Source organism: Diadema setosum, chromosome 20 (assembly GCF_964275005.1).
Source record: "Diadema setosum chromosome 20, eeDiaSeto1, whole genome shotgun sequence".
Taxonomy (NCBI): Eukaryota; Metazoa; Echinodermata; class Echinoidea; order Diadematoida; family Diadematidae; genus Diadema; species Diadema setosum.
The window spans coordinates 28,014,864-28,036,983 of record NC_092704.1 but is presented as its reverse complement, the minus strand read 5'-3'; the positions used below and the strand labels follow the sequence as shown (position 1 = coordinate 28,036,983).

General features: G+C 39.9%; 1 protein-coding gene across 1 annotated transcript in view; it reads right to left on the bottom strand.

Annotated features, from left to right (window-relative positions):
• The window catches only part of LOC140243872 (pre-mRNA-processing factor 40 homolog A-like), a 32,257-nt gene that overhangs the window by 2,766 nt on the left and 7,371 nt on the right, over positions 1 to 22,120 (bottom strand). The window contains exons 8-24 of the mRNA XM_072323545.1: positions 21,830 to 21,950; positions 20,693 to 20,720; positions 19,810 to 20,223; positions 19,142 to 19,247; positions 17,366 to 17,430; positions 13,847 to 13,919; positions 10,311 to 10,402; positions 9,486 to 9,745; positions 8,650 to 8,783; positions 7,133 to 7,339; positions 6,463 to 6,579; positions 4,947 to 5,084; positions 4,204 to 4,299; positions 3,509 to 3,607; positions 1,863 to 2,139; positions 914 to 975; positions 105 to 221 (exon numbers count right to left, since the gene is read on the bottom strand). Coding sequence (XP_072179646.1) covers positions 105 to 221; positions 914 to 975; positions 1,863 to 2,139; positions 3,509 to 3,607; positions 4,204 to 4,299; positions 4,947 to 5,084; positions 6,463 to 6,579; positions 7,133 to 7,339; positions 8,650 to 8,783; positions 9,486 to 9,745; positions 10,311 to 10,402; positions 13,847 to 13,919; positions 17,366 to 17,430; positions 19,142 to 19,247; positions 19,810 to 20,223; positions 20,693 to 20,720; positions 21,830 to 21,950 — 2,406 coding nt within the window. The remainder of the gene's footprint in view (positions 1 to 104; positions 222 to 913; positions 976 to 1,862; positions 2,140 to 3,508; positions 3,608 to 4,203; positions 4,300 to 4,946; positions 5,085 to 6,462; positions 6,580 to 7,132; positions 7,340 to 8,649; positions 8,784 to 9,485; positions 9,746 to 10,310; positions 10,403 to 13,846; positions 13,920 to 17,365; positions 17,431 to 19,141; positions 19,248 to 19,809; positions 20,224 to 20,692; positions 20,721 to 21,829; positions 21,951 to 22,120) is intronic.

Here is a 22,120-nt window from a genome sequence, read left to right as displayed (position 1 = left end):
TTACAAATCTCTTCATCTACTGATTACACTTAACTAGTTTAAAGTGTGAGTAAAAACAACAGCAACAACAACAACATGGCTATTTCCCGTTCAGAACGACTTACCTTTTCTTTCTTCGGGGTTTCCACGGATACAGGTGGGGTGGAAGGCTTGGTTGGTTTGTGAGGAACGGAGATCTCTCCACTCTCCTTCTCATTGTCTGATCCTGTCTCTGACGTTGGCTGGGGGAAGATCGAAAGCAGAACGGAACCTTAAAGGGGTGGTATAGTTTGGTTAAGATGGGGCTTCAGTTTCCCAATGTTTTTTGATGATTTTTTTTTTAGAAGATGAGAAACCTCTCATGAAATATAAAAGAGTATATAATTCTAATAGGAATTCAGTTTAATTGATGAAAATTGGTTTTGAAATGGCTGAGATATCGAAAACAAAGCAATCCTAATAAAAAGCGGGACCCACCTTTTATCAAGATCGCTTTGTTTCACTCTGTGTTTGGATATCTTGGCCATTTCAAAACCAAGATTCATCATATAAACTTTGAATTCCAATTACAATTGTATGCTCTTTAACATTTCATAAAGTGGTTTCTAAGTATCTAGTAAAAAGTTAAAAGCTGAATACTCATCTTAAGCAATACTATACCATCTGTTTAAACATACCACAAAATATCACAGCAACCAATTCTATCACTGGAGCTTCTTTCTCGAGGTACCTGTCATTTCTAAAAATTGTCCACCAGAAATCAACACAGCATGAAATGCCGGATTCTACACGGTAACTGTGCAAATATCCAGGCAGGAATTCTGATTTACACGAAAGAAACATTGCTCGCTCAAGTGAATTGTCATACGGTGTGTTGCTCAAAAGGCATGAATGACACAGGTGAAGATAAAGTCAAGAAACGTGTGATACCTACCGTCCTCTTTCGCTTCTTCTTTGTCTTCTTCTTGTGCTTTTTGGCCTTGCTCTTGCTGTGATCTGCAGGGAAGGATTTCACAACACATTTTATTTAAAGGAGACTCTTAGAGGGGAAATCCTTGGATTGGAAAAAAAAAAGTTTTAATTATAAAAGCGATGACATTAGAGCAACAGATTGGCAAAAAGAAAAAAAAAGAAATAATGAAAAATAAGATAACTCTGCTTCATCTTTTCAAAGAGCCCCTCACGAAAAGTTTGCTCTGAACAGAGCAGCAACATTACAATCCAACAAATTTGTTCCAAACTGAACAGCAATACACTGGCAACAGACCAGAGAAAGCGTGAACAAATCTACTGGACAGCTACATGTAATACAAAACTCGTGACAGCCAGTATTAAATCATCTCTATTATCTCCTATGAGTTCTTGAATAGTCATACCACTAGAAGGCTATTGCTGTCTGTAACATGACATGCTTCAAGCAGGAAAAGAAATTTGTAATTGAACATTACGTCAGCAGCAAAATTCAGGAGATTTCAGTTAATATTTCTGTCTCAAATTGGCAAGGTTTGATATTTTCTTCAGATTTTGTGCAGATTTAATGACTATAGTCTAGTCTTTCTAATACACAGGATAGGCAGCCAAATTCATAGTTGAAAATTTTACTGAGTACAGGGCACTATTCATGCAGACAAATATCTCGAGAACTTGATGAGTTAAAATGTCATCAGTAGTCCTTATAAAACAGGTTGAGAAAATCTTGCGATCTCATTGGTCATGAGCAATGCAAAGATCTGTCCACCGTTCTATAAAACAAATGATGCATGCATATTTTTGTGCATCAGAAGGATAAATGTGTATGAGGTAACTATGGAATCTAGTCTGCACACAATTCCCACTGACACACTCCGACCTGTGGATCATTTGCACACTACCACGTCTCTCACCTGACTCATGACCAGACGACTCCGACGGGGTGTGCGACCTCTTCTTCTTCTTCGACCTGGACTTGTGGCCATCCCGATCTCGATCTCGGTCCCGGTCCCGATCCCGATCCCGCTCCCTCTCGCGATCTCGGTCGCGGTCCCTGTCCCTGTCCCGTTCCCTGTCCCGGTCACGTTCGCGTTCCCTTTCCCGCTCTCGCTCCCGCTCTTTTTCCCTCTCGCGCTCCCGCTCCTTCTCCCTTTCCCTTTCTTCTTGCTCTCTGTCGTCATCAGAGTCAGACTGGAAGAAAGAAAAGATGGGAGAGAAAAATTATCACAACTAGAGAAGCACTCTGAGAGCGCAGACCTCCGCCAAGCATGCAGCTCATTTCCACCACTGATCTTGTTCTTCCACAGAGATATCAGTGATTTCTACCCATACATACTTATAGCATTGTGTGCTGAAAGTCGCCCGATTTCCCAATATAGAAGCCTTTGTTACATCATAAACCCTCAGCTGCACGGCGCGCCTCGCCCTAGCAGAAACTAGAGCACGCGCTTTAGTGCGCGCATGCAAACCTCAAATACGCACAGCCTGAACCCCCAAGTTCATTGACCCTACCTGCCAAAATATAAAAAAATCCTTCATAAATTCCCCCAAAATTCTCGGATCACTACCAAAAGTTAATCGTTTGTTACTTGTGTCATTCTCAACCTTTAGTGCAAGTTTCATCCCAATCCGTTGACTACTTTTTGAGTTATTTTGCACACGGACAAACTAACTAACTAACTAAAGAACAAAAAAAAAAAACAGTAACGAAAACATAACCTCCTCCCTTGGCGGAGGTAATAACAGGGTGAGGAAATTTTTATCCCTGACTTGGCTACACATTATTCTCCATCATTTGCTCCAGCATTGTACATACATTGCAATCAAGTGCAATCAAGATGAGTTATCGTCTCTGGGGCGACAAGACCTCGTACTTACAAAATGCCAAATGTTCAGGGAAGCAAAAAACATGGCAGCCAAAGCAATATATCAAATGTGATAGCCTTTTCTTTGACATGCCGTGGTGGCTTCAGTTTTAGGGTAAGACAGCTAGGATTTGGAAAGGACATCACTTGACTGATTATCTGACACTTAAAGGGACTGTACAGTACTGGTTGAGGTGGGGATTCATGTTTTGAACATTCCTAAGTGAGATAATGGAAAGCTTCTTATGAAATATGAAAGAGCATGTAATTTTATGAAGGATTCAACATATATTTGATGAAATTGGTTTTCAAATGGCTGAGATATCAAAAAAAGTGCTAATAATAAAAGGCGACATGCCAAAACTTTATTAGGATCTCTTTGTTTCACCTTGTTTTTGGATATCTCAGCCATTTCAAAACCAATTTTCATCGAATAAACTTTTGATATCCCTTAGAACTGCATGCTCTTTGACATCTCATAGAGAGATCGGTCAAATTCGCAATTGTGGAGTCCTATACTGAACGCAGAAGTGTACATGCGTACGTCAAATTCACATCGGGATCAGAGTCAATATTTTTGCGTGTCTTTAATTTCGCGAATAGCACCGAACTCGCGAATTTCGCGAAAATAAAAACCTCGCAAAATATTCGGCGTACACAGTATCTTATATTATAAGGGATTATCTTTCACAAACCGATTTGGAGCGCGACCGTGACCGCCTGCTGCGGTGCTTCTTGGACTTCTTGGAGTGTTTGCGTGATGTCATTTTGCCATGGTGATGGGCACAGGCCACCTACACAATCGGGAATGAGAACGGACAACAATGGTCATTCAACTGACACAGATATAAATTTACACAGAAATATATTAACTGACACAAACGAATCCTCAAATGTCTCCAGTTACATTCAGCTGCTTCACAGCACATGTTCTGTACACATGATCAGAATAGAATTAGCTGATTCTTTTTATATCATCCTGCTTCTGTGTAAATAATGTAGCAAAGAGTCAAAGAAATCATCAATTCCTGATCATTTCCATCCGTCAGTCTTAAGAAAAGTGACAAGTATTGTATACGCCATATAATTTCAATGAACTGAAGACCACAGCACATTCCTGAGATGACAAAATCTTGTGTCTCAAAATCATGAATTTTCAGGAGAGCAAAAGGGGCTGTTCATTCTCACAACATTTTTGCAAAATAATATCAATGTCGATGTCAAAAAATGTTGAAACCTTGTTTTGGATTACATTATTAATTGCTCTGTTTTATAAATTTCAATCAGTATTTCTGATATTCAAAACTGAGTGAGGAGATTTCCGAATAAATGCCTATTGAGAATGAGGTCTTGCCATCCCAGGGAAGAGCATATTGCATACGGTCCTCACCTCCAGAGAAGTGATGTGCTCCTTGAACAGACGAATCCTTTCTGACTCCACCGTTATCCCGTCGAAGGCGTGGTCATTGACAAAGCGGTCACGGACCTGTGAGGGGAGTAAAGAGTGGCACAACAGTCAGAATCTTAAAGGGTGCTGGCTTTGGACTTGCACCTGAAGCTGTTTATTTCACACAACTTTTGTCTCTGCTCCCCAAGATGATGAATACAAGTTTGTGTTGCTACCACACAAGGCAACAAATTGAACAATCGTACGCACTCCTCAGCCACGGCACAAACTTACTAGGCAGTTTGCACAACTTGCATGCAATCATTTTGCAAATAAGTGGCCTAAACTGTAGTAAGCCTAGTGTTTTTTTCTATCTATTGCTGTAGCACACACTGGGACTATTTCCTTTATTGATATAATTTCTTGACCATGATCAATTTCTTAATTTCTGTAGGTGTCATTTACATACTATTAGATCAAGTATTACCAGCACACTGCATGACAAGACAGCACAATCAGCAAACAGCAATGACATATTTCACTTGATGGAAAGCAGAAAATATCACATATCAGCATACAAATAAAATTAGGAAGGAACTTGGTACTGACTTTTAATCAACAACCCTTTCTAAAGTTAACATTTCCAAAGATAAACCCCCCCCCCCCAACAATCCCCAGATAAAGATAGAAATTGGAGGAGTCCCTAATCATTGAAAAAGAAAGAAGAAAATGAAGATTGAACTCACATCATCCCAGATGGAGTTGACATCAAGGGGCGGGGCAGACTGTTTGAGCATCGTCTTGAAGGCACTCTCCTTCCTCCTCTGCTTGCGGGCTTCTTCCTTCTGTCGCTCCTTCTCCCTCGCTTCTGCCTTCTCAATCAACTGATGGGATAGATAGATGGACAGATGGAGGAGAAAGAAAGGAAATACACCTACAGCTTATTTCATCAGACAAGACGTTTGTATTTTATCGAACAGATGACCTCAATGACAACTCAAGTCATGAGAAGTGGTGAAGTCTAGTAAATGGTCCGCGGGCAGAAATAGGAGTTCGTAAGGAAGGGGAGGGAATGAACAGTCATGTTTAGTAATTCTAGCAAAAGTTACATTTCTTACTCGCACAAGATACAGGAAAATCTCATTTGAAGAAACATCCAAAGAGTCTATGGCAAATTATTTCTGTACTTTGAGATCATATGAAAGACATCAAAATCCAGATGAGAAAAGTATAATTTGACAATTCTATAACGACTTGAGCTTCTGAGTGACTTAATGAGAACTATAGATTACTACGAAACTCCACTCCCACATACCCACATCTATGTCTGTCATTTGCTACCTACATGTTCTGCAAATATTTCTAGGAATTTGTTTCTTAATCTAATCATCTACATAAACTAGGACATATAGAATTTCTGTTGAAACTGAAACAATCTTTGCAATTTCTTTTTCCGTGTTGAAATTAATGCTTCTTCACAAAATCTTTAAGCAATAAAAATAATCTACTTTCCTCTACACACTAAGAGTTAAGAGTTGCCTAGGCTAATAAAACTTGTGTCATTTGCTCATTTACTAAGCTCTTATTAGCAAAACTAGAAAAGCACTCTGAGAGTGCAGACCTCCGCCAAGCAGCTACTTTCCACCGTGACCTTGCTCTTCGGGGGGGGGGGGGGGGGGGGGCATTTCATGAAGCATTTTGTCCGACAACTTTGTTGGACAAATTTGCTCCCAGCCAATCAGATGCAAGGATTTCAGTAGCTTGTAACAGTTTGTCAGAAAAATATTTGACCAAAATGCTTCACGAAATGGCCACCAGATCAGTGATTTCAAACCACTGAAAAAAAAATTGCCTGATTTCCCAATATAGAAGCCTTTGTTCCGTCATAAACCCTCAGATGCGCGGCGCAGCTAGCCCCGGCAGAAACTAGAGCACGCACCTTAGTGCACGCATGAAAACCTAAAAAATGTGTAGCTTGAACTCCCAAGTTCATGGACCCTACCTAGCAAAATATTGAAAATCCTTCATCAAATCCATAAAAATTTCTGGATCACTACCAAAATCTAATTATCTGTTCCTTGTGCCATTTTAAACCTTTCCTGCAAGTTTCATCCAAATCCGTGAAAACTTCTTGAGTTATTTTGCACATGGACAAACAAACAAACAAACAAACAAACAAACAACAAACCAACGATAACAAAAACATAACCTCCTCCCTTGGCGGAGGTAATCAAATAATGAGATGAAAGGGGCGTGTCTTACGCTGTTGAAGGCCATCTTGATGTTTCCTGCATCCAGGGTTGTGGCTCTCTTGTCTGTGCTGATTGTATTGGCGAAGTCCTCGAACGTGGTGTTGAGTTCCACTGTGAGGTTCTTATCCTTGAAGGGAGGAAATATACCAGTACATGTGTAGAGTAAATGGGAATTCCCCACTGGTTACAATACAGTCATCTTTACATTTCAGTAATGAGCAGGTGAACTGCATGATACGCGTATGCTTGCTTTAGAAATGTGGAAAATTTACGGAAGGCGTAGGGAAAATGTGGGTATGGCTGCAAGCACCCAAATAATGCAATGTGGATGTTTTCTGTTGCAAGGCTGAAAAATATGTTGCAGTGGAGACCTTGCAGCACACTGTGCATCTCTCCACAAAACATAGAGTGTGCAGACTCACTTATCAGAAACACTTTCTAAAATGCACTATTTCTATGAGTTTGCATATGAATCGAACATGCACAGGAGTTTTTAGATTTGACAGCAACTGTAAAACAACTCCTGCAAAACACAATGGCAAGACTGTATAAAACCTTTCAAAGTAAATATCTAAAAGCAAGTCTACTGCATCATTTCTAAATACTGAATATGCAGAAGTATTCACTGGCTATCTTCTCTTCCACCACGCAGACAAATCTAACTCTTCATCCACACATACCCTGAGGATGTCCTTGACAATCTTCTTCTCGTCATGGAAACGGGCCTTGAGGTCCTCCACGTAGAACTTGAAGAGGTCCAGCGGGGTGGAGCCGGGGTTGCCCAGCATGTTGTGGAAGCGGGGGTCGGCGCTGATGATGGGGTAGAGGTCCATCCAGAGGGACATGGAGTGTAGCTGACCCCTCTCATGGAGTTCATCCAGGAGGACCTGTGGGGGGTAGGAGAAAGAGTAGGGGGAACCTTAAAGGACAAGTCCACCTTCGTATACATAAGGATTGAGAGAATGCAGCAATATTAGTAGAACACATCAGTGAACTTTTGAGGAAAATCAGACAATCCGTTCAAAAGTTATGAATTCTTGAAGTATCTGCGCAGTCACTGCTGGATGAGAAGACTACTACAGTGTATGATGTCACATGCATACAACGATATAAGGAAAATAAAAAGAGAAGTTCATAAAACTTTACTTTTTGAATAAAGTGCATATTTCTTCGACTTCTTACTGACGTACATTAAGGGTAATATTATTCCCCCTGCCTTCTGAAAGAGAGAAGTTGAGTGTTCTTTCGTTATGCAAGAAAAATGGAAATATGTTGATTTTTCTTTATTCTTTCTTTATATCGTTGTACTCATGTGACATCACAAGCCATAGTAGTCTTATTATCCAGTCGTGACTGAGCAGAAACTTCAAAAATTCATAACTTTTGAATGGATTGTCAGATTTTCCTCGAACTCTCACTGATGTGTTCTACTAATATTGCTGCATTCACTAAACCCACATGTCTATGAAGGTGAACTTGTCCTTTAATGGTAGTAATCCTCCCTTGTATAATATCATGGAGAGCGGTAGGAGAGGCCCGGGGGACTGGTGGAAGAGAGATGAAGGCTACGGGACTAAGCTTACTAATACTGTAGCTTCACAGAGCATCTCACAGGGCAACATGATAGTGTAAATATTAATTCACAAACTGATATCAGTTACTTTCCTTCATCATAAAGCAACCGACAGACACTTTTCAAGGACAACAACAAATAAAATTTCAATGAGACTTCCTTTCACCTTAAGTTTATATTGACCTTAACACTTATAGTATATTGTATAGACAGTTTAATTTTTTATGACATACAAGGGAGAATAATAGGTAGGGTAATTTTCCCCCATGTTGAAATAAGCCTCTTCAGGAATCTCTCTAAACAAAGCAGCTATGTGTACCAGTCCCTCTGGTGCTCTTCTTAGAGGACAAACACTCTACTCTTAGGTAATGACTAAGAACGTTATCTTGATTACCTCTTTGATGACACATATCAGTATCTCATTCTGCTGCATCAATCATACAAGATAAACCAAAAGGACCCTCATTAATTATCAACTCACTGCATTTTGAGTTTTGTTTGCTTCGTAATTCTCAGGTTTGTGCGTTTGTTCATAATCAACTCTTACGGTGTTCTATTTGCTGATAAGCGCATGGTTAGGTTCAGGGGTACGCAAAGGTTAGTGCACTCATAGTAAGAGCCTACCAGGAAAGCCTCCCGACATTTGCGGAAGTGTCTCTTCTTCAGCATCTTGGCGCGCTCCAGCTCCTCGTCCTCCTCCTTCTCCATCTGACGGATGTGCTCCTCGAAGCAGATCAAGGCATCCTCCTTGTCCATGCCTGGGGGTGGGGGGAGGGGGGAGGGGTGGAGGCAGGATGGTATGAAACCAGTGAAATTTCAATCCAAGAATGATACAGACAACAACAAAAAAAAAAAGAATAAAGAAGAGGATGAAGACCAAGAAGAAGGAAAGAACAGAAATGAAAGATAAAAGAATGGAGAAGAAAAAGAAAAGGAAAAAGAACACAGAAGATGACGTTAAGAACACAGAGAGAGAGAAGAAAGAGAAGAGAAAGGGGAAGAGCAAGAAAAGAATATGAAAAAGAAGAATGAGGAGGGAAAACATAAAAAGAAGAAGAAGTAGAAGATTGATGATAAGAGAAAAGAGAGGAAAAAAGGACAAAACTGGAACTGAAACATTACAACCATGAAGAAAATGAAGAAAAAGAAGGGGAGGCAGAAAAAAAAGAAATAAACAGCAAAGAAAAAACTACATATATGACAAGAGCACAAAAAGAAGGAATAAGAAGATGGAAGATAAGAGAAAAGAGGACAGAACTAGAACAGGAGCATTTAAGAAGAAGAAGAAGAGGAAGAGAAAGAAGAAGGGGAAGGAGAAAACAGAAGCAGAAGAAAAAGAACTAAGACAAGAACGAGATTAAGAACATCCAGAACAAGAAGAGAAGGATCACAAAAGAGGAAATAAAAAAGGAATAAGAAAATCAAGAACATCAAGAAGAAAACGCAACAGTCCGACTCACTCATAAGCTCGTCGTCGTCCGCAAACGTGGGGTTCTCGGCGAGGTAGCGCTGGCACTCCGACCACGTGGTGCGGTACGTGACGTTGGGCATGCTGTTCAGGATGTTGTTCATGGCCTCGATGTTGCGCTTCCGCAGCACCTTGGCCTCCTCCTTCTCCTTCTTGGCCAGGAAGAAGATGACGTCCTCGTAGAGATCCTTCCGGTCCCGTTCGGGCACCGTCGTCCAGACCTCCTCCTCCTCAAACATGGCATCCGCTTTCCTATATTTGGGCAGAGCCGGTTGGAGATGGATTCGATAGGACAGAGTAAGTCTCAAATACGGTATCCTCTTTCATACCTTTCATGTGACATGAATCTATAACAATGTACAGTACATCCCAATCTATCTCAAAAGCAATGGTCAAACCAAAACTTTACTCTTATTAGACATTTTTATAATTGTTCTCCAACCATGAATGTATGTATGTATGCACCTTGAGTACTCTGCACAGTGGATTTGATGCAATATAAGTCACATAGTTATTATTTCATTTATTATTACTGATCATTATTGATCAGCACACCAAATACCTCAGTGGTCAATGGTATAATGTTGCTAGTAAAGACCTCTCACACTTTTGCACAGCCATCAGAGATTTAAATTGTACTTACTAATTAACATGTTGAATACATGGCCAATGAAACATACCTTCAGCAGATAAATTCTACAACACAAAGCATTTTGAATGACAAACTGGATTGCAAAACAAATCGAAATGGATTGAATCAAAGAGAACTCGGTTTGTGCACTCTGTCAGGAATTCCCCAAGCACTTTGGCTCCCCACCTGTATCTGGTGGTGGAGGTCATCTTGGGGTGAGTCTGGAGGAAGTCCTGGAGTTCCTCCTTGGCCTTCTTAGCCCGTAGTCTCTGCTCCTCCTGCAGGTAAGAACACAAAAATCAACACAGAATGGCTTCACATAAGGGCCCCATAAATGGGTTTCATTCTTCAATAAACACATAATAAGGGTGCTACGATTGCGGGTGGCTAAGTCTTGAAGAAGACTAGTATTATGATTAAAAGTTGAGAAGCAAAATTAACTAATCATTAGGATCAAGTTCAATTTCAAGTCCAAGTTCAAGCTTATTTTACTATTTAAAGGCGCATAGTCCCGGTGGGTGCAGGAGCGCTGTTGATGATACTGTCGATCACCGATAGCATTGATACGAAGATTGCCGACATTGAGCTGTCATCAAGAGTAAAGCGCATACATGTTGCTAGGTAACGTTGCCTTTGTTGTCTTCTCTGTGCATCAAGCAGTCTGCAGTTAATGCCAGGGTGCATGCATGTGTTTCTTAGTATGACATCACAAAAGAAGTTTGCTAAAGCTGTCATCCCCCTCAGCCGAATCATGAGCCATACTGTGATCGGACCACTGACTACAGTGGATCGGACTTATTCGGACTAGGGGAAATGGGTCAAAGCGTAAATGCTAAAGAGGAGTCGATAGCGTAGGTCTCTATAGGAAACATGCGCCATGCGCCAGCGTAGGCATTCAATTAAACCACCGAGACCATGTGCCTTTAACATAAATACAACACACTATTCATAAATAATGAAATCTACTAAACTGGAGAGAAAATATAACAATCATACATTGTATGAACTGGTTCTGATTAAATGGGAAGAGGATAACACACACATAAATGCAAAACAATCGAACAAACAAACAAACAAAAACAACAAGAAGAACAAAACTGCTGCATAAATTCATGTGAATGAGAGTCAACAGGGAAGAGCAATAAGCCTTGTAAATTGCTGACCTCATGTAAGCCAGGCAGCACTACAATAATCATAAGAGAAACTACTATTAAAGGCATGGTACACTTGTATAACGTAATCAGATCAATGTGCTCATGCCATGAAAGCTTGTCATCAATACAAAAATCCTGTTTACTCCTAAAATTTTACATGAGACAAACAAGAAAATTTCTGACCATATAGATATAAAACAGCATTTTCATCAAAGTTCCCCTCACTAAATACCACAAACTGAGTTTTACTGATACCGGTATTTGACATGAATCTATCATATAAATCAAGCAATTACTCAAATGAACAAGTTCATAATTAAATGAATTCATTCAGTTACTGAAATCATTGTGTGACATGAATATACCAGTGTCATCGGCAAATAAAATAAATTGCAAAATTGTACTTGAATTAACTATATCATTAATATAAATCCACAATAACAATGGAGTGAGAATGAAGCCCTGGGACACTCCACATCAAATATGTTTATACAAAGACTTATAATTGTCAATCATTTCAAACTGAAAATGTTCAAATAATTTCTGAAGAAATCTTAGTAAAACACTGTGAACACCATATTTTTTTTAATTCATTCAACAAAATTAAATGACCAAAAGGGTCAAAAGCATAGCTTAAATCAAGAAACAAACCAATAGTATAGAAAAAAAAAATGGCCAAACATATATCGAACAGCAATTCATCAAATTAGAAATATCACCACTTTAAAAAAAAAAAACACGAATTACCTTTGCAATCTTCAATTGATCCGGAAATACGGCATACAAAATGCATAAATTAAATATATAACACAGAGGTGAACAGATTATATGAATCACTCCTTTCACAACATCATTCAGTAGGATTATTCAAATATTTATGTATTCTCCATTTTTTATTTACCATTCTTTCAATAAATCTTTACAATCCATGATTTACTTTTACTATTTCTTACTTTAATTTCACGCAAAGAAAAATATCTGTGATACAAATATCTGAATTTCAATACAAACCCATAACAACCAATAGGATCAGATGAATTAAAATGCTTATCAACACTTTTCAAATAATGACAGAACTGTACATTGTTAATTTTTTGATAAGTTTTTCATCATTGCTTGCTTGCATTTATGTGAAGTAAACGTCAAGACAATTGCATGGGGCGTGCAGTAGTTCAGCGCGAGGTGTCAGCATACAATCGACCACTATGTGCGTGCGCATCCTGATCCCCTTTGCGTAAAACGTGATAAGATCTGTCGATGTTGGCTAGTGTGATATCGATGACAATGGTATCTGTACTCTCATTTGGAGACTCTTTAATGCCAAGCAAGCAAATGTTATTCCTGCGTGAGCATTGTCCCATCTTGTGGACATTGCGGCATACATGCTCGAGATCCTCTCTGGTCCGCTTGACCAAATCGGATACCACGCAAACTTCATGAAGCTTGGCGTCCACTGAGACTTCTAAGTCATGCATGCGAGCTTAGCTGCTCTTTGATCATGCTGGATACATGTGAAAGATTGATTTCATGCTTTTTCATAACGTTTCCAATTGCTCTCTCTACAGCAGACTCAACGATACGGTCAATGTATTTCAGAGGATCGGTATTTTGTGGCAGATAATCGCTTTGAGCCGTTGTGGGAGTTGTTAGGGGCACAGGGCTAGGTGCATTGTGAGGTGTCTCCATGGACACGTTGATTGCAGAATCTGCTGAAAGGGCTTGTTTTGATGCCAACTCTGGAATGTCAGATGGTGTGGCTAGTGTTGGCCTTGATCTCAGGTTGGGTTTGGGCATTATGATCAGGTGTTTAAGTGTTACGTAATGCGCAAATACTACTGGAACACTGCAGAGCAGTATCAGGAGGTAAAAAATGGAGCAAACACCACATACGCAGAGTAACCTAGATGCAGTCGGCACATGATGAGGACGAACAGATAGAACAAGTTGAAAACAGAAAACTGGCAGAAACTCAGAGGCTTATGAGTGTGTTGAAATAGATGAATCATATCCCATGGCGATACAACGTGGCATCCAGTGACAATATGAAGTGATAAACAGTTAATCCATGATGTACAGGTGCTGTATGGCAAACTCCAACATCAAATTGTGCACGCAGGACTGCACCACTGAAGTCCTAACCAGAGCAGGAACAAACTTTGATGGATTAGCAGTCAGAACTCACATAGGTCCAAAATGGTCCAGACATGATTGCAGTTGACGCAAGATATCCTTACCAACACTTGAATTACCAAAAGCGATTCTCTTCTGCCAAGGAAAAGGGCAGTGATCAACACCTTTTCACACTCCTCTCTCACACACACTCACTCCGCCGCCATGCCAGTCCTTTCAATCAGCAAGTAATCAAGGTCAAGGGGGAAGTCCATATTGTTCACAGGTAAAACTTACATGGCTATCAATAGGTTTGGACATAGTATGTTTCTGTTTGGTTCTCTTAAGGGTGTGCATACAATCCCATTGAAGATGAGAGTATCAAAAAGACAAAACTCGATAATTAAAGGCAAAAGAAGACTGTGTGGACTCAAATATAAAAAAAATAAGTATGGTTACCTTTTCCTCCTTTGCTCTCTGCACTTTCCAGTTGTTAAAGACTTGTTTCTTTTCACTCAGCTTGGTGAGGGCTCTGAAATAGATGCAGAAATAACAGTTTACAAAAAAGATGCTGCCCTCACACATAGATTTCAACTGAAAAAATTGACCCAAAGTTGGGTAGCACTGCAGAAAATACATCTCACATGGCACACCTATTTCCCCTCATTCAAGATCTTCGGGAAACACAAGATTCAGAAGTGAATCTGCACACTGCTGCTCTCAAGAAAACTCCTCAGCATTCACAAATTAGGTAAAATGCAATGCAAGGAATATATGGATATATCAAATATGTCCTTTTATCCCCCTCAAACAAACACACACATAATCAAGCACACACACACCTAAAAAAATATACAAATATCATAAAAGAAGAATTTCAGCACTAACTCCAATATGAACTAGAAATATCACTGAAGGTGATTAATACCCCCGCTCCGTGACTACAGTCTTACCCAAGGAAATTACAGCACTTGGTGAAAACATGCATTGAAGACAGTATATGACATGGCATAACACACACTGAGATAACTTATTTCAAAAACAGAATACATGCAATAACAGCAGTTTTTGACAAAAGCTTATGAAATGTGGCACATCTTCCCACCAAGACCAATGTGTGTGCCACATTTCATAAGCTTCAGTCGAATACAGAGGAAGTAGTTCAATCCGCAAGATCTTTCCTTGATCTTCTGCCATTTATATGCCGTTACCATGGCAACGCAGCTTCCGACACGTCCGAAAAATATGTCTTCCACATCTTCCCACCAAGATCAAGGTGCGTGCCACATTTCATAAGCTTTGGTCAAAAAACTGAGGAAGTAGTTAAATCAGCAAGATCTTTCCTTGATCTTCTGCCATTAATATGCCGTTACCATGGCAGCGTACTTTCGGGTACTGTCGAAAAATGCGTCTTGCACATCTACAACCAAAGGCACACATCTGTACCAAGTTTCATGGAAATTGGGCAAAAACTGAGGAAGTAGTTTGCAACACAAAATTTTCCATCATTTTGGCTCATAATATGTGAGCTGTTACCATGGCAACATACTTTTTGTCACTGTCAAGAAATGTGTCATGCTGACCTATATCCTAAGACAAACATTCAATATGAATTCCATGAGAATTGGAAGAACACTGATGAAGCAGTTTTGCCATGAAGCATTTTGCCCTATATTTTACCAATAACATGCCGTTACCATGGCAATGCACTTTTTGCCACTGCGGAAATATGTGTCTTGCACATTAACATATTCAGATGAACATCTGTACCTAATTTCATAAAAATCGATCAAAAACTGTGGGAGGAGTTTGCGACACAAGATTTGTACCCATTTTTGCCCATAATATGCCGTTACCATGGCAACGTACTTTTGGGTACTGTCAAAAAATACGTCTTGCACATCTACAACCCAAGGCACACATCTGTGCCAAGTTTTATGGGAATCGGTTGAAAACTGAGGAAGTAGTTCGCGATGCAATATTTGCAACGGACCGACCGCCCGACCGACCGCCCAACCGACCGCCTGACCGACCGCCCGACCGTCCGCTGATTCCTATATACCCCCTTCAAACTTCGTTTGGCGGGGGTATAAAAATTTTCTCTCACTGCTGCCAACTGGGTTTGTATGGTTAGCATCAAAATTTTTGTCCATTTCTTTAGGGCCTACTTCAATTAAACTAGAAATGTCGCTTTGGCGACTGGTATGCCTCCGCCATAATGCATGATTTTCCCAATAGGTCTAGATAGTACATGTGGACAATGTGTGATTACATTTTCACAAAATTGGCAAAATATTGAAATGACAAGTTTGTCACAAATGTGTTGAATGTTCACCTTCCTTGACCTAGGATTTGGATGAATTAATTGGATGAATAGGAGAGCATGTATCTAGGGATTTAAGGACTTTAACTTGACTTTGACCCATTCATACATTTAGGCATTGAGTAATTTTCAAGGTACAGGTGTGGAGAAAAAGTGCAATTTCTGAATTGAATAGTAAATTGTTACCATTTTCATCTGGCCCTTGACCCTAAAATTCATAAGATAATCACTTTCAGGTAGAACATGCATAATATGTACTAAGTTTCAAGATAACTTGAGCCACTACGAGATATGGAGGAAAAAGTTAGTTCAGCACTTTCACTTGATCTTTGACCTTTTGACCTTTGAGGCAAAAAAAGAAGAAAAAAAAACTTTCCAGAGAATTTCTATTACGTTACACATGCATACACCAAGTGTAAAAAAATAATAACCCTGCTGGCATTGCATAAATATGAGGGAAATAGTAAAATTTTGAAGTGTTGCACTAGACCTTTGACCCCTGACCTTTGACCCCATGAACCCTACATTCTCTAGATAATCACTTCCAGTCAGTACATGTATATACTATGTTCCATGAAGATACCTTGAACAATTTTCCAAGGCACGGAGAAAAAAAAAGAAGTTTTGATATTTTTACTTGACCTTTTGACCTTTGACCTCATGACCCAAACTTTCACCAGAGAATCTTAATTGGGTAATACATGTATACACTAAGTTTCAAGAAAATATCTTCAGGCATTCAATAGATATGGCGAAAATAGTGAAATTTCATGTATTTGACCCTGACCTTTTGACCTTTGACCTTTGACCTCATGACGCAATCTTTCACCAGAGAATCTCAATTGGGTAATACATGTATACACTAAGTTTCAAGAAAATATCTTCAGGCATTCAATAGATATGGTGGAAATAGTGAAATTTTATGTATTTGACCTTGACCTTTTGACCTTTGACCTTGAACATGTGCACCCAAAAGTTGATAGGCACAACTTCACCCCCTAATACACACACATGCCAAGTTTCATTAGGATACCTCAACAGGTTTTGATAGTTACCTTGTCCACAAAATTCATTACGGACGGACTGACGGAAGGACGGACGGACGGACGGACGGACGGAAGGACGGACGGACGGACGGACGGACGGACGGACGGACGGACAACCCGAAAACATAATGCCTCCGGCACCACTTCGTGGCGGAGGCATAAAAAAAAAAATAATAATACAACAAACCACACACTGAAGAAAATTCGTCAGTTGAGAATGAAAAGGGCGTTAAGTTGTCTCGAACACTACTGGTTTAGTGGCAACTTAACGCCCTTATCATTCTCACCCGACGGAATGTAGATTTAAACAAATAACTCTTACTTCATCATGAGAAGAATAGAGTCAATGTAACTATGACAAAGTGAGATGTGCATGCCCTAAACAGATGACTATTCTGTGTACACATTGTATCACTGACAGATAAAAGGGCACTCCAGTCAAATACAGGTCCACATAAACTCCACATAAACTTCACAATCAACTGTACGCAAGCTTTTCTGAACATGGCACCTCAATGAGGGGCCAGAAAATACACAAAAGCCACAATGGAAACACAAAAAGCAAGAAACTAATCATGCATGTCTATTTGAAAGTCATGGAAAACTCACTTGTATCTTGGATCATTGACTATCAGTCTCATGGCCTGGTCCCAGTTAGATGTAGATGAAACATTCTATAAACAGAAAACAAACAAACAAACAAACGCTTTAATTCTAACGTCGAGGAAAAAAAAAAAATCATGTTGCACAATATTCTATTCCCGCAAAATATATGTACGCAAAGTCACCATAAAGCAAAGTACTGTAAAGCAAGTAATATTTGAGGCATGATATTTTCTCGAACTGGAGCTGGCAACTTTTTTGTGGCATGAAATTTTTCACAAACTGCCACCGGCATTTAATGCATATAGTGCAGACAAGAATTTTCGTGTACATTTTAATTTCATGAATCTTGGCTCTTGTAAAATTGCAATATTAAAATGCATGTGAACATTTCTGGTTTTACAGTGCAGTATAAATACAGACATAAATTTAATCTCTGAAACAGTAAATGCTACTTTTTTGTTTGTCTGCTTTTATCGCACATAAGCCGACGACCCAAATTACCTCCTTGTATTATATTTGTTTTCACTTTTTAATACATTGCACATACATGACATTTCTAAATGAATCAAATCCTTATCAGATTTGAATCATGAGGATCAGTCTCATGTAAATATAAAGGTATGCAAACACACTCAAAATGATGTGTTCTTTTAAAGCCCACACAAAGTTCTGGTACGCCTGCGAAAGTTGTCAAATTTTGCTCCAAAATGTGAACGTATGCCTACGAAATGTGCGGAATAGCGCTGTAATAACAAGATATTCGATTGGTAACGACGAAAATGGGAAATATTAACCCAAAACGTTCAGTCTCAGAACTTACCCGAACGGGGTCAGGCTAGACTCGGACTCGGGGATAACTCGGCCTCGCTTTGCTTGACGGCGGGATGAGTTGTATTGATTGTCCCATTGGATTGCACAGCGCTGTACTATGCATATGGGAGCGGCCTGTATAAACTACATTGTAGCGTTCTGGCTACTCGCAGTAATGGTCCGAGTTGTTACAACGCGCGCATCAAAAACCTCTTTGGCGCGCATGCAAAATAAGTGTGCACCTCTCAAGCACCACTAAAAACAATCAAAGACACTTGATAGACAACAACAAAAACTTCAAAGACCGCGCGTCTCAGCAACTGAGGTGATGTGCGTATACTAGTAGGCTTGAGGACTGCGCGCTGTCCATTTGTTTTGTACAGGATTAGCACGCACTTTCCTGTCTGCTCATCAAGGCCTCGTTTGGTACCCGTAGTATAGTGTACTGATGAACATGGCGATCACGAACTGTGTGTAAATTGTCTGAAATAGGGTCGAGTTTTCCCTGAGACCGAGTTAGTCTGGAGCCTTCTGGAATAAAAGTCGGTCTACCGACTTATATTATTTTTCTCAAAATACTCCAAAACGACTCATCATTCCGGCAAACCGCGTCAGCCAGGTAAGTTTCTTTGTAGACTCTTTCAATATATGGCAAGCAAATATGAAATGGTGCCAGACGGGTTCTCAGGCCCTTACCAGAACTTTGTTTTCACTTTAATATTGCTGCATTCTCTTAACCTCTTGAGGACGAGTCCTGAGTATACTCTGGCAAGCGTCTATGGGAAATGCGTGTTGTAGCAAAATCAGTCCGTCCTCAACGGGCTAATTCAAATGTATATGAAGGTGAACTTGTCCTTTAATTTGACAATGAACATAACCTCAAATGCTTCCTTCTCCATGTATCAACAATGGCAACAAAGACGAATCAGTACTACAAGGATAAGTTCACTAGAACGAATCAAACTTCACCTTTTCCCTGAGTAGATGTTTGAATGCTTCCTTTGCTTCCTCCTTTGTGGTGTACACAAACTCTTTCGGCTCTGGCGTGTCGGGCCGCGATCCCGCGGCACTCCCGCTGTGGATAAACATGATTTAATGATATGACATTCTACCTGCCCTTCTTAATTGCAACACAGAAATGCCAGCCCATTCTATGACCAAAGATAATAAAATATGATTCCTTGCTGGAGGTCTTGTTGCAAGACCTTGCTCTGAATTTCTATCACCTTTCCAGTTAAGTTTGCACGATTTCATATTTCTCCATACCACACTCATCCATGCGTATTCAAGAATTTATGTACCTAGCCATGTAGGACGAACATTTCATTCAAATATATATATTTAAAGTAAACAATGCTAGAGCTTTTAATTGGAGGTGATAATATATCAATCATTTCATGGATATGCACCAAATCATATACCTAATGTATCAATGGTGGTCGACTTTTAACCATATGCACTACAAAATGATAATATTGTACTGTACGCTAACTTACAATATGGCACTAAAATGCCACAGACATGCAAACAAGCATTAAAATGCAACTGAAAGACTCATGATTTTTTGTGTTTTGGTTAAGCGAAAGCAGAGAAATACAAAACAAAACATTGAAGAAACTTGTATACGTCATACAAACCTTCCCGTATCATCCTCTGTTTTGACCACAGGCATAACCTGGGCAGCCATGAAGGGTAGAACCCCCGGGGGCACACCACCGGGCATGGGAATCCCCATAGTAGCTGTAGCTGCTGCTGCTGCCGCCGCAGCTGCCGCCGCCGCCATGGCAGCAGCCCCGCCCTTGGGATCCACCCCTCCGGCAATGGCTGCTGCCGGTTGCGGCACCGCCGCCGCGGCCGGAGTCTGCTGCTGGGCGGTGACCTCAGGCTGCTGGGTGGTGGCTGCCGGTGCTGCAGTGGTGGTTGCCTGGGAGGTGGCAGCGGCTTCCGGTGCCTCCTGCTTTACCACTGGCTCCTGGTCACCTCCGGATCCAGACTGGGCGGAGGGGGGTTTCTCCCCACCATCGGAGTCATCGGGGGACCCTGGTACTACCCTAGGAGCAAAATCGCACGACAAACATTTCTTGATTGAAGTGACTATGAGAGCACAATGTCCTTAGAGAACTGCACAAAATGTCTCAGCCCAAAACTTACGTGCAAAAACTGAGTGAAGATGGACAGATGATCTACATTGTAATGTCCCACATTCAACACATCGAGACATCTTTAAAGAAATACGACCAAAGCAAAAGAGCAGTGACATAAAACTTCCTACACAAAAAGAGGCAAAGAGATACCAATCTTAAAATTGTAAAATACAAACTGTGTAAAGCAACCCAACAATGACATGAGCCAACTAACAAGCAGAAAAGAATTCTCACTTTTTTTATTACGGTCTACCATTAGACATGGCATTCTGTACACTTCTAAAAACATAAGTGATCATTATTTGGCTATGAAACAGAGTAATACAAGAAAGCTTTCCAGGTAATATAATCACAGATTTGTGTTAGGGCTACTCACTTGTCAAGGTTCTTCTCCACGATTTGTGCTAGAAGTAAATAAACAAATATCAATACAATCAATTAAGGGAATGAAATTCAAAACATGAATCACGTACATGTAACTGTCTCATCATTTTTGTTGTTGTTTTTTTTTTAACTTTTATTCTGATCGTGAAATTATTCACAGAACCTTACATTTTATGGGATGAAATAGAAAATCACTAACACTGCTGTCTCATTTTCTGCCATTATTCATCTCGATATAAAACATTGCTCGGTTCAAACTCTGCTTCAGCGTATAATGCACTAATTCAGATATGTCAAGAGGTTTAAATGTTGACAACTACAGCGCTGATATCTGACAGTCTCTGTGAGTTCTAGTCTCTGGTACCCATGGTTGTGTGTTCTAATTGAACTCATTAAGAAAAATAAAATATATCAAACTTCCTAAAGGCATGTGGGACTAGTGTGAATATGTGCCATCATGAAAAAGAAAAGAGGATTGTTGTTGTTGTTGTTGTTGTTGTTGTTGTTGTTGTTGTTGTTGTTGTTGTTGTTGTTGTTGTTGTTGTTGTTGTTGTTGTTGTTGTTGTTGTTGTTGTTGTTGTTGTTGTTGTTGTTGTTGTTGTTGTTGTTGTTGTTGTTGTTGTTGTTGTTGTTGTTGTTGTTGTTGTACCTCAATTGTTAGTTTTGACTTCTTCAGAGGTTTTATTCATCAAGAATCTTACTTGTCCTCATTCCAGATGATGTCTACTTCCAATAAACCATGGGGAAGGGGGTACAACAGAATTTTCACCATCATGGTTAACACCAAATTTGACATTTGAAATTAATGAAGAAATTATGTTTCATAGAAATTATCATCAACTCACACTCACAGTGGAGAAACCCTAATTTTCAATACGACTTGAAAAACTTAAAAACTTCAAACAGAATCACAACTTGATGACAGATAATCAAATTTACACAGGCATAGCCAGAACTTTGAAGCCAAAAGAGTTGGCAAACACTCTCCACATGTGATGAAAGTCTGCATCCAAAACAAGGTCCACCTTGAGGTGTGAATTTTCTTCAATTTCTCTCCCTCTATCAATGAAATCTGCTTAATATTCTTTTGCTTTCATGGTCCACCTTGTTATTCCCATTCCAGTCATACCTTTGAGTTCTTCCAGCTCCTTCGGAATTGTCCAGCGGGACTCCTTGGTCTGACTGTTGTGGAAGTAGACCTTGCCTGAGTCGGACTTGTACTCTTTCCACGGACACTCTGAGAGCATTATCTAGGGGAAGAGGACAAGGAAAAACATTGAAAAAAAAAACTGACTGATGTCTGCAGCATTTATTCATTCACCTCAAAAATTTGGGTATTTCACACCTGCCAACAATCACACATTAAAATCAACAACTGTATACAGTCGTTGATTTCGAGGTATACAGATATTCACCAAAT